This window comes from Macaca mulatta, chromosome 5 (genome assembly GCF_049350105.2).
Source record: "Macaca mulatta isolate MMU2019108-1 chromosome 5, T2T-MMU8v2.0, whole genome shotgun sequence".
Lineage (NCBI taxonomy): Eukaryota > Metazoa > Chordata > Mammalia > Primates > Cercopithecidae > Macaca > Macaca mulatta.
Window position 1 is genome coordinate 63,888,300 of NC_133410.1, and position 15,074 is coordinate 63,903,373.

The window sequence follows — 15,074 nt, forward strand, 5'->3', positions numbered from 1 at the left end:
AGTGATTAGCGTGACTAAAAATTGATGAGCATTACAAGGATACGTTGTATTTATAGAATAATGCATAAAGCATTTTTCTAAGAAAATAGAAATGATAAGCAGAATGGATAAAGCATGCTTGTTTTTGTATTATTTTCTTAGAAATCTTACTTTGTTGCCTGTGGCCTTGGCAGCTCAGAGCTAAACCACAAAGCCACACTGGGTAGCTAGGGCCTTTCCTAGTTGGTCTTAGGACACTGGAATAATTTCATCATTGATTTCCTGACTTCCTCCTGGCTCAGTTTGAACAAAAAATGAATATCAGCTGACCAATTCAAATGTATAGTAGACATTGACTTGGGTTTTCTGAGAAATGTGAAATATATGTGACAATCAGGAGTGTCCCCCTCATTCATAGATCTAGCATGATATTAATGCAAGATATATTATAAAGAAAAATAGTTATTTAGATCTACACTCTGCTTATTTAATCTAGAAGGGCATCTATTTGTGCTTAAGTTCTGAATATATGTGTCATAGGCAGTGAATAGAAAAAAAATTATAAGAATTAGTAACATGCAACACAGTCAGCCAAATACTTATGAATAGCAATCACTAAAGAGGCAAGGAAATTTGCAGACCGATTTTGTAAATGGGTACAACTCAAATATTTTGAAGCCTATCTCAGCCTCTACTTTCATACTTTGCCCAAGACCCTGCTCATTTCTATGATTCATTATCCTTTTTTTTGTCTCCATTTTCTGTACTTTCACAAACATTAGCAATCAACATTTACCTACTGGAAAACAAAAACAAAGAACGTGAGCTCAAACTTTGTCAGTTTCATTTTAATAAATGTGTACCTGTATCATTTGTTCTCTAAAACTAGCCATTCTCTAAATGTTACTGTCCATCTTAAACCCTTCAATAGATCCCTCCATCTACACAATAAAATGCACCTTCCTTAGGAGCAATGCATGCTTTTTCCATCAACGTCTGATCCCTTTCTCTTTTTCTGTTCACATCTTCATCCACTCTCTTCCTTGCACTTCATTATCCAGGTTCACTACTTGATTTAGTTCTGGTTACTTGTTTCTCATATCCAAGACTACAATCTTTAACTACTTTTAGCTAGAATTCTCTTTCCTCTTCAGATTAACTGATTTATCTGGCTTCAGGATTCTGCTCAGGACTCACGGCCTCATGGAGATTCTATTTTCCTCTCCCATGAATCAACTAAAATTAACTAGCTATTCTCCTTCTGTCAATTCACCTTCTTACAGCTTTGTTAACATATCCCTTACATGTTGTAACAAGTAGATTTTTGTATCTGTTTTCTCATGAAGGTTTTGACCTCCTTGTGGTCATATGCACCTTTTATTTATCATTTTATTCTGGATAATTTAGGAAATGCCTGCAAAGATAGATATTTAATATGAAATACACTTTCCCCTAACAAACTTTATGTTCACCTATTTTCAGCATTCTGAATGCAGGGCTATTCCTTGGATCTAGTCATCATCCAGAAATTCTCTTCTTTCTAATGCTGAAATTCCCAACTGAAAAAAATCTGTTTTTGTACTTCTCAAAATTGGTCTCTTATTAGGCCAGGTCTTTGCCTTTCTTGCCATCTCTAGTCATTCAAGCCCGCTTTTTAGTATGCTAGCTTAACCAGTACCTCATGGTTTGCCATTTTTAACACAAACGCTATTAATCCCAACCCTACCCTAACAATTCTCTTAACCTATTGATACTAAATCTCCGCCATCTTGCCATCCATCTACTTAGATAAAAAATCTGATATATAATCTCATATAAGTCATAATTATTGCTTGTGGATTTGTTATTCATTTTCATTTTCACATAAACCAAAAATTTCTACTGTTTCAAAATTACATATATTTAACATGTACAGCATGATGTTTTGATACTTATATAGTGAAATGATTACTGTAGCCAAGCAAATTAATAAGTCCATCACCTCACATAGGTTACCCTTTTTATCTTGTGGTAAGAACACCTAAAATCTACTTTCAGCAAATTTTTATAATATAATAAAATATTAATGATTATCGTCCTCACAGTGTACATTACATGTCTAAACTTATTCATCCTACATAACGGCAGCTTTGTTTCCTTTGACCTACATCTCCTTATCTATCTCCCACCCTGAACCCCTGATACCCATCATTCTACTCTTTGTTTCTATATATTCAACTTTTGAAACAAGATTCCACATATAAATAACATTGTGTAATATCTGTTCTTCTGTATCTGGCTTAGTTCACTTAAAGATTCAACTATGTATAACCATGTCCTTCAATTTCAGTTGAGAACTCCCGCTTTCACCTCACTAGAAAATTAAGACCATTCAACATCAACTTCTCTACCTTTTATCTCAAACATGTATTATATCTGTTTATCTTCTTCCTTTTTTGTTTTCTTAGGAAAACTGGTACATTTTTTATAGGTCTTATTCTTTTCACCATGACTCTATGGGAACTTGTTCCATTAATTTACTCCAACTTCTTTGGTATGTTTCAACTCTCTCCTTAGTGGCCTCTTTCTTGTAAGCTACAAGTCTTCCTTACCCTAAAAATACCTTCCCGTGGTTCTGACTATCCCTGTATACCTAGTCACAATCTTATAGTTCTCCTTGTCTCCTTTTCTAAATTTCTCAGAAGGGCAGTATACGTAAGTTGCTTTCAATTCCTCACAAATTACTTACTTCTTAACAATTTGGAGTGTATCTCAATCATCTGTGTAGCATTTCACTGTTGACTTTCAGTTTCTTGCTCTAGCAATGCAGGGTATCAAGGAGAAGGGACGGACTCTGTACTCTCTTCTTCTCGATACTGTGTTTTTTTGTTTTGTTTTGTTTTGTTTTTTTCTATGTCCTTTCACTATACCAGTCCCTGTAAATGAAAGGATACTTGAATTTTGTTTTGTACAATTTCTTTTCTCACTTGATACTCTTTCCCTAGAGACGTTCACTTACTCCTTTGAGGGGAGAAATTACCTTTAAAAATTATACTCATGATTATTTCTTGAGTATCACATTTAATTTAAAACATCTTCTGGACACCTTCAAATTTATCATGTACGAGATTTTACTCAGTGTTTCATTTCTAATTTCAGCCTGGTTTCATATCTTGATTTATAACATGGCTAACTTTTCAGTCACTCAGGAATAATATATTAATTCATTTCCCCAATTTTTCACATTTCTCACATTTTAATGAGACGTTTGTCTTTCTATTGCCTAAGATGCCCAGGACCACTTCCCTACTTGAGATCATCATAATGTCTGTCTTAGGCTACTGTAATAACATCACATAACAACTTCCTTTACTAGGTTACCTGAGTTACTGTCATAAAGTTATAGAATCCAAGAAATTTTACAATCCATTTTTCTTTCAAATCTCTAATATATTTGCTTCTAGTGAATTATGTCACAGTGCATGTCTGACATGCACAGTCATCCATGATCTGATGACTCTGCAATTGTAACTTGTATTGTATGCTCTCTGAATATCCCCAAACTTGGTATATTGCTCTTTCAGTTCCTGTGTTTTCTTCAGCCAAAATACCTATCCCCATTTAATCATCTCTCAATATTCTACTCATTCTCTAAGGCTCAACTAGAAGAGCAGTTCCTTAATGGCAAGCTCCCCTGCCACACTCAGCACAGAGGCCTTACTTTTCCAATTCAGGCATAATTAAATTCTACATATTTCCACCAAATGCTACATTGATAGATAAATTTTATTTTAAAAATCAGGGGGTTAAAACATGGGCTCTGGGACTCACATGTTATCAACCAGAATCACATGTAGTCAGACAACCTGGGTCCAAATGATATCTTTGCCATTAACAATATAGTTTTGAGCAAGTTACTTAATCTTTTGGCATCTCTGTTTTCTCAACCTAAGTATGGAGAGGAGAGCTACCTCATGATGTTCTTGTGAAGATTATACAAGATAACGTCCTTGCTTAGTGCTTGGCAAAGGGTTAGAACTAAGTAAAAAATAACCATCGTTAATATTATCATAATTATGCTTGACATGAAAAGAGATAATCAATATTAAAAGGTAAATAAAACTCTGTGATACTTTGCAAAATTTTTATTACAGATTTACTGAAGATTTTGCCTTTACTAGCCACCCAGATTCCTTCTTTGAGTTGTTTCATTACAGAGGAAAGTTTATTTATCTTGTGTATAAAATATTTGTTTTAACTAAATAATTTATATATTTTTTCCAAATCAAGTGGCCCTGGGAGAAAAACAGTTTGCCTCAAATAACAGTTTGCCATCACGGACTTGTTATCTTGTCAGTTTTTCATTTCAACATAAAGCACTGACAACTGCTCAGGTTCACATGAAACTGTGGCCTTTGTGAAGCCCTGTGTATCTCTAGCGTTCACACACAATTTTCCCACAACTGAAATCTCAAGGCCCCACTAAGCCCTAAAGAGATCTAATTATGTCCATAATAACTTGGGGACAGGGCCAGAGGGTCACTGTCCTCCAGTCATTGTCTGTTGTTATTGAACAGTTGCATTTCCTGGACAGGTTTCCTTTATCAACTTGTGAATTGTTCCCTTGTTACAATGATCCCCAGAATTTGTGGGGACATATAATAGGCAGAAATCATTTTCTAATCATGTGGACTTCTTGGAATTAAAGCTCACTGTTGATCTTATTTCAAACCACAAAATTAGCATGTCGTTAAATATTGTATATAAACAGCCACAGAAGCTGATAGACCATCATCTGTCCAGCACTACCTTCACTTCTCTTCAATCTTGGAAAAACGGTAAGAATTTTAGATACGGATTTGTTGTATCTTCTCTTAACCACGTATTTCAAAGTAGCTTGAGCTATAGAAAAAACATAGTTGCTTAAAATATAGTGTGTGAAATAAAAGTATTTAAGGTAGTACTGAAATTATTTTTAACACTTAGGCTAAAAAAGATAGAAGTGCCCAGAAGAATTTGGTAAAAAAATTGCAATGACGTATAGCCTTCACGAGTTTAAGAAAATGTAATAACTAATTTTATGCATATGTATATTTAGTATGAGGCTAGTTCATAGTTAATATTAAAAGGAGATTCATTTTTGAATTAATCTTCCAATTTGATTTAGCATATCACAGCCATAAAAAGAAATATACTTAGATTACAGTGTGGGTAGATAAATAATTACTGGAAAAGCTTTATCCAACAGGTAGTTTACAGCAGTAGCATACTGAGTCAAGAAATAGAGGGAATGGTTTGGGGGCATTTACTACTTTAAATATTTATAAACAATGTTTTCAGAAGAGTTTACTCATCAAACTTGTCTAGAGCCTCAAATTTCCCAGTTTATTATCTACTTTGTAATATTTCAGAACAATATTAAAATGAGACAGAAATACAGAATTAAGTTAAAAAGAAACAATGTGATTTACTTTGTAAGAAAATTCTTAATGGGGTAGAGAAGACTTGGAAACCATAAACAAAGATAATAGATGATATAAAAGAAAATAGCTTAGAGCGTACCAGTCGATAAAGAAACTCTGACTTAAAAATTAGTATATAGTATATTTATAGTATATAAATTAGTATAAAAATTAGTATAATTGGTATTAGTATATATTAGTATATTTGTATATAAAATTAGTATAGTAATTATATATTAGCATATAAAATTAGTATATATTAGTAGATTAGTAATAAAATTAGTAAAGTTTATAAGTAGATTACTTATAAATATAGAAAATGCTGTGGGATCCTCCCTAAGTGTAATTATATACAAAATAGAGTGCTATATTCTTTTTCTGAACCCCGACATAAAAAATTTGGAAACTTATGGAGGTCTTAGGCAAAGCAAAATTAATAAAAAATATTTAACATTCATAAAAAATCTAGAAAAAAATTTATTTTCCATAATAGAGAGAATTATGTTCAACTTTCAAATATTGAAAAGAACATTTTTCAAATAAATTAGAGACTTTTTTCATGAAGTATTTTTAGTTCAAAAATTGAGTTTCAAAATCTGAAAATGAAGATTTGAGTGTCAAGTAATATTGTGGCATAAACATTATTTTGGAATTAAAAAAATGTAAGAACACATAACAAGGAGATGATTTCGTATATTTTGGTCATAAATGTTAACATATATTTCACAAGAAGAGGTAGTCCCAAGCTGGACAGTGGGCAAGAGGTCCTGACTCCTTGGCAGATCATCAAGAGACCTTTGTGTACATTTTAATACAGAGAAGAGAAGAAGCCTAGTGTATAATCTCTAAAGTCATGGGGCAAAAAGGAGAACAGATATTATTAGCTATGTGGGGAAGATGGATATAAACAGAGAAGAAACAAACTTTATAGTCCAACAATTCTCTGGATAGTGACACAAATAAGGAAAGTGTTAAAATGAAAATCTCAGTCTTATTGGAAATGAGGAGAAATAATTAAACTAAAATATTCATGGTAACCGTTTAGTGAAAAAAAAAGATAAAAATAAAATGTGACTTTTTTGTACACATTTTCTTGATTAGTCTCTTCCAGTAGAACTGAGGCTCCATCAGGGAGTAATATCAGGACTGTAATATTTTGCTCATTGCTGCAGTCCTGGTCCCTAGACAGTGTCTGGCAAGAACAGATTCTAAGGAAATATTTTTAAATTAATGAATAAATCTTTCCATATATATTTATAACTTCTTTATGCCTTTTGAAAAATTCAATACTGCAAATGGGACGTTTTTAAAAGTGGGGATGAGTTGTTAGCTGAAATATCTGAATAGTTGGCAATGAAGTTTGGAATTTGATAAATGAGAATAGCAAGCCAGAATAGATTTTGACCTGAGTCATATGATATAACTTCTATTTAGTATTTATTCTATTTATTTTCTAAAATGTAGACATTTTTGTCATACATTGTCTCTCTTTTTTATAAAAAGTAACCTTACCTAACTAAATAAGAAAATATATCCAATTGACCAATCTATCACTATTCCATTTTTTCTCCATTCACAGGACTTAGTAGCCATGAAGGTCATCATTCTTGCCTGCCTGGTGGCTCTTGCTCTTGCAAGGGAGGTATGTGCACAAGAAAAAATTCATAAAAATCAAGAAATAGTGGACTATATGCCTATTTGTAGAGAATAACATCACCAACATTTTTTACTTTATAATAAAGAAGAATTTCATGAAAATTATCTTGACTTCTATCAAAATCATTTATATTTACCCACTGTCTCAACAGTTTCCTATAGTGCTCCAAATGCTTCCGACACCAATGTGCTGCTAGTCACTAAAGAAAAAGCAAACAAATCAATAAGTAATAAAAAATCATAAAAATGGCAACAAATACATGCATAAATAACTCCACAGATGCTCAACCTAGATAAACATATCTTATTCCAGTCATAAAATGTATATATATCTTATAGCCTAGGGCACTGGGTCCAAGTCTGTCTATACAAAGGCATCCATAGGATGAAGTACAGACACAATCATAATCCTAATCATACATTCATAATAATATAGTAAAAATATTTAATACAAATTAAAGTGACTCAACCATCAAAAACTGTCTTTAATAAATGTAAGATAAAAGTATATTAATAAAAATTACTAAATGTAAAAGACATTAAAGCAATTACCTTTCAAGCCTCAAAAGTCATATAACATTTTTAATTTGTCACATTTGTGAAAGAGATAGATCTGCATAAATGATGTAAAAATTAAGTAGGATACATGTTTAACAATGTGTTAGCTGTAGAAACTGAATTTTTAAACATCTTTTCAGAAGGAACAATCCAGTGCATCCTTTGAGGTAAGATTTTTTTTGTTTAGAGAAAATTTATGAACCATAAAATAGTAAAATTCTCTAATGATCTAGAAGATGTAGCTGGTTGTCATTTTTTTTTTTTTTCCACAGACTGTAGAAAATCTTTCAAGCAGTGAGGTAAGTTAACATTCTGCCCAATTTTAGAAGAGTAAAATCCTGTGCTATTTTTCTATGGTGTTATATCATGGCAGTTAAGCTAATGCCACTATGTCAATGACATATAAGTTCTAGTATACATTTCCTTTATATATGTTTAAGGACAATAAGTATCTGGAAAATACAACATTCTGGAACTTTCTAAATTGGCTTGCTACTTGAAATTGTGTTATGTTGCTTCCTCTTTTTTTTTTTCTTTTTTAATGAACCATACAGTCCTGTTTTCTGCCTTGAACTCTCTTTACTCTGAACTCATTCACTTTGAGCATATATTGAGGGTCTTCTATGGGTCAGACATCGACTAGGAGCTGTGGTACAAACTGAAAAGATAGAGATGCGAGTGATAGTTAAGAGCTTGCTAAGCAGTAGGTAAGCAGATATGAAAAAGGTCACATTTTATAATTACAATTGCCACTTTAGCAAATAAGTGAGATTTAGTGTAGTCCTAAATCTACCTGAGAGAGTCAGGTAGATATTTATTCTTACATCTCTCTTCTTGGGTGTGTGATCACTTGATAAGTAAATGGTACCTCAATAGACTCTGTTTCTTCAGGAAGGTTGTATGATCCTTAAGGGAAATGTTTAACTCTTCTGATTCATTTGAAGTGATCATAATGTATCAATTGTTATTAGAACATATTTTCAAAGAGTATTGCCTTTTTTAAAAAACCAAATGGGGTTTTAGAGATCATTTGTTGTCAGGGGATGAGCATGGTGGTAGAGAGAAATTAGCATCTATTAATTGCTTTTTTTGTGCCATGTCCTTCTTGACTGCATTCATCTGACTTTCTTTTATACAACAAGCTTATATAGAACAATTTAATATATAAGCTTTAATGATTATACAAAGTTATTAATGATATTATCAAACAATTAATGCCTTTATTTCCTGATTTATATTGCAAAGTAAGAATTGTTAAAACTAAATCTAATTTTATTTTATATTTTTCCATAGGAATCTATTACACAATACAAGGTAAATTTTCACATTTAAAATGTACATATTTTCAAAATTTCCTCTAATTTTTACAGATGGTAACATATTTTTATATATGATTTATTTTTAGCAGACAGTTGAGAAGGTTAAACATGAGGACCAGCAGCAAAGAGAGGTAATTTGTTAACGATAAGTATATTTCTAAAATTATCATAAAGTATAATACATACAAAAATATTTATAATGTATATGTTGATTCTAAAGAATGGTAATAAAATAAATGCCATATACCCACGAACCACTGTAAAAAAATTAAACATTGATAAAGTCAATATATTTTCTAGGATATGCATGCATTTTTAAACTCATAATTAATTTCTGGAATATAGACTAAATACATAATGATATTACTAATGGTATATCTGTTTTCAACAAGCGCACATTGGTGGGAACATTTCCAGGTTGGGAACTATGATCCTCTTATTTTCAAGGTGGATATGGTAATGAAAAGGAGTATACAGCTGGTAAAAAATAAACTATGTAGAATTTGTGCCATACTGCCTTCATTCCCGTATGGACAACACAAAATCCTGTATTTCATTAAATTACATTTATGGTGATATGTTTACCTAATCACAATTTTCAGTTGCTTTGTGTATCAATGAATTGTTTGGTATCACATAAAATATTTTTAAAATCAATTTTAAACAAAAAAATCAATGTCTCTTGAAAGACTCAAGAGACTATCTTCTCCCAAGGGAAGGAATGCAAGAATTTGGCTGGTGTTAAATCACTTCCTGAGATAAGCCACAAATTAAGACTGATTTTCTTTTTCATCAAACCAAAACAAAACAAAAATGAACCTTGGAATTGTCCCTCTAAGTCTTTTTAAACTGACCTCTTTTCACTGTGTGAAAACAATTTGGTCTATTATTGGCACAACTGTGTTGAAAAGTAAATTCTCTCTGAAGACCAAAGTGTACAGTTACAGCTATACAGGCAATTCAGGAAAAGGTTAAAAGAATGTTTCTGAAATATCCAAACATTGATTTCACTTTGGCCTGTGTAGTTACCCATGAAGTGAGTGGATTAAAATCTTTCAACAAACATTTTACTCATTTTTCCTCACATAACTCAAGATAATTTCTTAACAAAATAAGTGAAATATTTTCTTCCTCTCTTTCTACTCATTTATCATTGCCTAAAAGAGAGAAATGAATTCATTATGAATGGCAATTATAGCTGAATCAAGGACTCAAAGATTCTTTTTCCTTCTTTCCAGGATGAACGCCAGGATAAAATCGACCCCTCTTTCCAGCCACAGCCTCTGATCTATCCATTCGTTGAGCCTATCCCCTATGGTTTTCTTCCACAAAACATTCTGCCTCTTGCTCAGCCTGCTGTGGTGCTGCCTGTCCCTCAGCCTGAAATAATGGAAGTCCCTAAAGCTAAAGACACTATTTACACTAAAGGCAGAGTGATGCCCATCCATAAATCTCCAATGATGCCCTTTTTTGAGCCTCAAATCCCAAAACTCCCTGATCTTGAAAATCTGCATCTTCCTCTGCCTCTGCTCCAGCCCTTGATGCACCAGGTCCCTCAGCCTATTCCTCAGACTCTTGCGCTTCCCCCTCAGCCCCTGTGGTCTGTTCCTCAGCCCAAAGTCCTGCCTATCCCCCAGCAAGTGGTGCCCTACCCTCAGAGAGCTGTGCCTGTTCAAGCCCTTCTGCTCAGCCAAGAACTTCTACTTGATCCCACCCGCCAGATCTACCCTGTGACTCAGCCACTTGCCCCAGTTCATAACCCCATTAGGGTAAGTACAAATTTACTGACTTTGCTGTTTCATTCAAAATGTGTATGGGATGGTAGAATAAAAGAATAAATGTAGAGTAAATGAAAATAATAAAGCAGTTTAGATAAGTGATTCTTAATGCTTACCTATACAATAGAATCATCTGGAGAACTTTTCCCCACAAATCCCAATGCCTATGCCTACCCAGAGATTCTAATATAATTATTCTCGTTCTTTGTGTAGAGGAAACTGAGTGCTGAGAAAAAAGCTATTGCATGAATTCTGATTTAATTAGTCTGTTGAGAATTCTGATTTAGATAAAGTAATTAAAGCTTACAAAAGCCAGAATTAAATTTAATAGTATGCTTGAATTTGGAATAAAAGAGCTAAAAAATGTTCCATCATTTTCCTTGTGCACATCTATTTTACACAAGCCTTAGTTCACATCTTGTTTTTGCTGTAAGTATATATGAAGGCAAAAGATTGAGATGCTTATTTCACTACTTATGACATTCTTAAGGCAAGTTTTCCTACTAAGAGGCTAATTAATTATTTATTTATTTGTATTTGTTTATTTTTAAGGTCTAAGAGGATTTCAAAATTAATTTTCCCTTCTCATTTTTGGTAAGTTTTGGGAGTTTGGAGATAAAATTGATCATTTTTATACATGATGTCTTTCCACATTTAATTCTAGAGAAGACCAATATAGTGAAAATTTCATACATATAAGAACTTTTTTTTATTAATTATCAACTCAATGGTTGACTATCATTTACTGACCTGAAACTATCTATCTTTTGCATTTCAAATAACTTTAATTTTATTTATGTACTATTGACAGATTTGACTGACTTGCTTTCAAGGGCCCATATACTTACCTTTGATTATCACTATTTTTAGGAAAAACAGAATATCTTTTTTATTTTACTTTTATGGAAATACATTTGAGCCTTTGTCAAAAGCCTGTTTGCATTTTTATTTCCAACCTACCCTTCATAAAATTTGTATTTACTTTACTTAAAATTATCTTTTAATTCATGAGTTCAAATTACTCCAAATGTAAACGTTAAAAAGAGGAGAGAATAGTATTGCAATTCTAAGATGTAAAGCCTTTTGTGATTATGAAAGACTAGACATTTCACCGAAGCAATTTCAAGTTCGCTAATATTTGGTTATATGCAAACTTTATATGCTTCCAAGCCACAACAGAATGCGTTTGCAATACAATTTATTGTGTGAATTAGTCACACCAAAGTTAGAAGTGAAGAGAGGTGAATATTTACATGTTATAACATAACTAATTGTATATTTGCTCTCTATTCCACAGAATTGATTGAGACTGGAAATATGATGCCTTTTTCACCTTTGTATCATGTTATCCCTAATTAAGTATGTTTGAATGAGTTTATATGGAAAAAAACTTTATTCCTTTATTTATTTTATATATTATATGTCATTCATTTAATTTGAAATTTGACTCATGAACTATTTACATTTTCCAAATTTTAATTCAACTAGTACCACAGAAGTTCAATATTCATTCGGAAATGCTACAAACATATCAAACATATATATACAAATTGTTTCTGGAATTGTGCTTATTATTATTTCTTGAAGAATCTATTTCCTTTCCAGTCATTTCAATAAATTATCCTTAAGCATATTTAAGTTGTTCTTTTTTTCAAACCTAATCGACCTCATTAAAGTTACCTATGATTTATTATTGATGTTCAAAATAATCCTGGAAGAATGCATCGAGATTGAATAGAATGTTTTGAGTTGAATATTAAAAGATATCAAACAGTGGAGGAAAAGAAAGGATGCTTTTATACTCCACTTGCTATAGAAAGTTTTGGTTTATGCCTATTTTCCCAGTGTCATTATTATAGCTACACCTTTCACTTTCAAAATGATCCAGCATTGGATGCTAAATTTTGTGGTGACCCGGGGAAAAAGTTTTAAATGTGAAACCTGAAGCACAACTTGCCACAGGGTAGCTACGTGATGCTGTAAGAGCTTTAATTCCCACATGGATAAAATATTGCAAAGAATTTTACTGAAGGTTTGATCACATATTAGTAACATGATTAGTGTACTGTATAGTACGTGATAGATGATCCCTATTGCTCCACATTGCTGACATTGCTTACACCACAGCACCAAAGCATTCTAACAAATCAAAATGAACTGGGTTAATATGGTGAAACTCTGACAGCCATTAATTCTAACTGTGAAGTAGTTGTTTATTGTGATTAATTTTCTCTCTTTCTATACCAACTCCTCCACTTGTACATTCAATTATATCTTCCTGAGTTTATGTAGTGACTCATGTCTAGCAATTATCCCATCTTTCTTATATTTCCAGTATTTCCCTGTCCCTTGTTATAGCATAAGCATCATGGAAGACCTTATACTATAGTATCTCCCATCATTAAAGAACAAACTTGCATCCTTAACACTACCTCCAAACCTCTCCCAATTATTTGGATTACTTTATATCAGTTGTCATGCAAAAGTATCCATTGGGCTGTTTCCATATCTCATATCTTATTCTATTACTAACCCACTCCAATCAAATTTTTGTCCCCCACTGAAACCACTTCTTTTCCAGGTTATCAATAATTTTCATATTGCTAATTTGTGTTCAGTTTACCCAGCCTCTCAGTGTTATTTGGTAGAATTTGTCATCTTTACTTCCTTGAAACATCATTCTTCTCTTCATTGGAAATCCTTAACCTAATAAACCCTTGGTTTCTTCTTTTATTCAAGAGACACTTCTCAGTCTCCCTTCTTCTATTTTCTCCTTTTCCAAATCCTTAAGGGTTGGAGTTCCCTAGAGATTAGCCTTACCCTGGCTGATCCTGTTCAGTTCCCTGGCTTTAAGTACATTCTTATGCTAATAGCTTCCAAATCTCTATCTCCAAACGTCTTTGTTTTGTAACTCAAAACTTATACACTCAACTGCCTTCTTGATCTCCACATCTAAGTATCTAATTAAAATCTCATACCTGGCATGACCTAGCATAGCTCTTAATCTGAATCCAGTCCCCAACATGATCTTTAATCAATCTTCTCCACATCAATACATAGCTCTACACTCTCCTCTGTCGTCAAAACTAAAAGCTTAACAGTCACTATTGATTTATTCTTTTATCTTTGTTCTAGGTTGGATAGTGCCCCACAAAATGCCATGTCTTTCTGGAAGCTCATTATTTGGAAATAGGTTAGCTTCAAATATAATTAGTTAAGATGAGGTCATACTGGAGTGATATGGGCCCTTAATCCTGTATAACTGTTACTCTTATAAGAAGAGACACAGACAGAAACAGGGGAGAATGTAATGTGACAACAGAAGCACAGATCAGAGTGATGCATCTACAGATCAATAAATACCCAAGATTTCTGGCAGCACCAGAAGTTAAAAGAAAGGCATGAGACTGATTGTTCACTAGATTATTCAGAGATCATGGACCTATCAACACTTTATTTTGAACTTCTAGCTTCCAGAATTGTAAGAAAACAAATAGCAGTTGTTTTAAGCCACTTGGCTTATGATATTTTATTAAAGCAGCACTAGGAAATTAATACACATTTCACATCCATTTATTAATGAGTATAGAAATTTCAACCTAGGAAATATACGTTGAATTTCTCCAATGCTCAGTAGCTCCACTATTAATAGTTTATATTGATTCATCATCATAATCTCTTACTGAAATACTATAATGGCCTCCAAAATGACTTCCCAGTTGTCCCTTCTGCAGGTGTTTCTCACTAAGCAACCAGAATTATCTTTTATGAGCGTAGGTTTTCTCAAATCTATGTAGTATGTCATACAAAATAAAAAGATGAAATCAGTCATTCATTCAAAACCTTTTTTGGGGGGAGGATGTTCTTTTCAGAAAATATAGACTAGATTATTTAAACCAGTTTTATGGTGAACAAAACTAGAAAATACAGATTAAATACTTGAAAAATGTCTTTTGAAAACACTAGGGAGCTAGCAAGTTAAAAAGCATTTGTAAGACTGGGAAGAAACTATGCCCTAAAGACAAGTCCACCATGGGTGCCTTTGTTAAATGCTAGGCATTTTTCAATAACAAGAGCACAAACTAAGAGCCTGAGAAGCTGACCCACAGACTCAGGATATGAAAATTGGGCTTGAGACCTGTCAAGGATGACGGATACTAGAAAACTTCCCAAGATATTTGTTGAGTTGATGAAAAAATATACTTCACCAGTAAAATTGAACTGAGAATAGACAAACCTCACTGAAACTCAGCTTTGAATAATATCAATCCCTGACCGGGTAAACTGAGTAGATTAAGCTGCCAACCGGATATGCCTATGGAGAAATTAAGTGTTGATGCCTT

The 15,074-nt window shown here is 32.8% G+C and overlaps 1 protein-coding gene across 3 annotated transcripts in view; it reads left to right on the top strand.

Annotated features, from left to right (window-relative positions):
* The window catches only part of CSN2 (casein beta), a 183,136-nt gene extending 170,772 nt beyond the window's left edge, over window positions 1-12,364 (top strand). For 2 of the 3 annotated variants that reach the window (XM_015138546.3, XM_078002659.1), the window contains exons 3-11: window positions 4,730-4,796; window positions 7,000-7,062; window positions 7,775-7,801; window positions 7,907-7,933; window positions 8,928-8,948; window positions 9,040-9,084; window positions 10,192-10,722; window positions 11,284-11,325; window positions 12,029-12,364. In XM_015138546.3, coding sequence (XP_014994032.3) covers window positions 7,012-7,062; window positions 7,775-7,801; window positions 7,907-7,933; window positions 8,928-8,948; window positions 9,040-9,084; window positions 10,192-10,722; window positions 11,284-11,289 — 708 coding nt within the window. In that variant the 5' untranslated portion in view covers window positions 4,730-4,796; window positions 7,000-7,011 and the 3' untranslated portion in view covers window positions 11,290-11,325; window positions 12,029-12,364. The remainder of the gene's footprint in view (window positions 1-4,729; window positions 4,797-6,999; window positions 7,063-7,774; window positions 7,802-7,906; window positions 7,934-8,927; window positions 8,949-9,039; window positions 9,085-10,191; window positions 10,723-11,283; window positions 11,326-12,028) is intronic. The other variant, XM_078002660.1, reaches the window with a different exon arrangement.
* The last annotated feature ends 2,710 nt before the right edge of the window (window positions 12,365-15,074 follow it).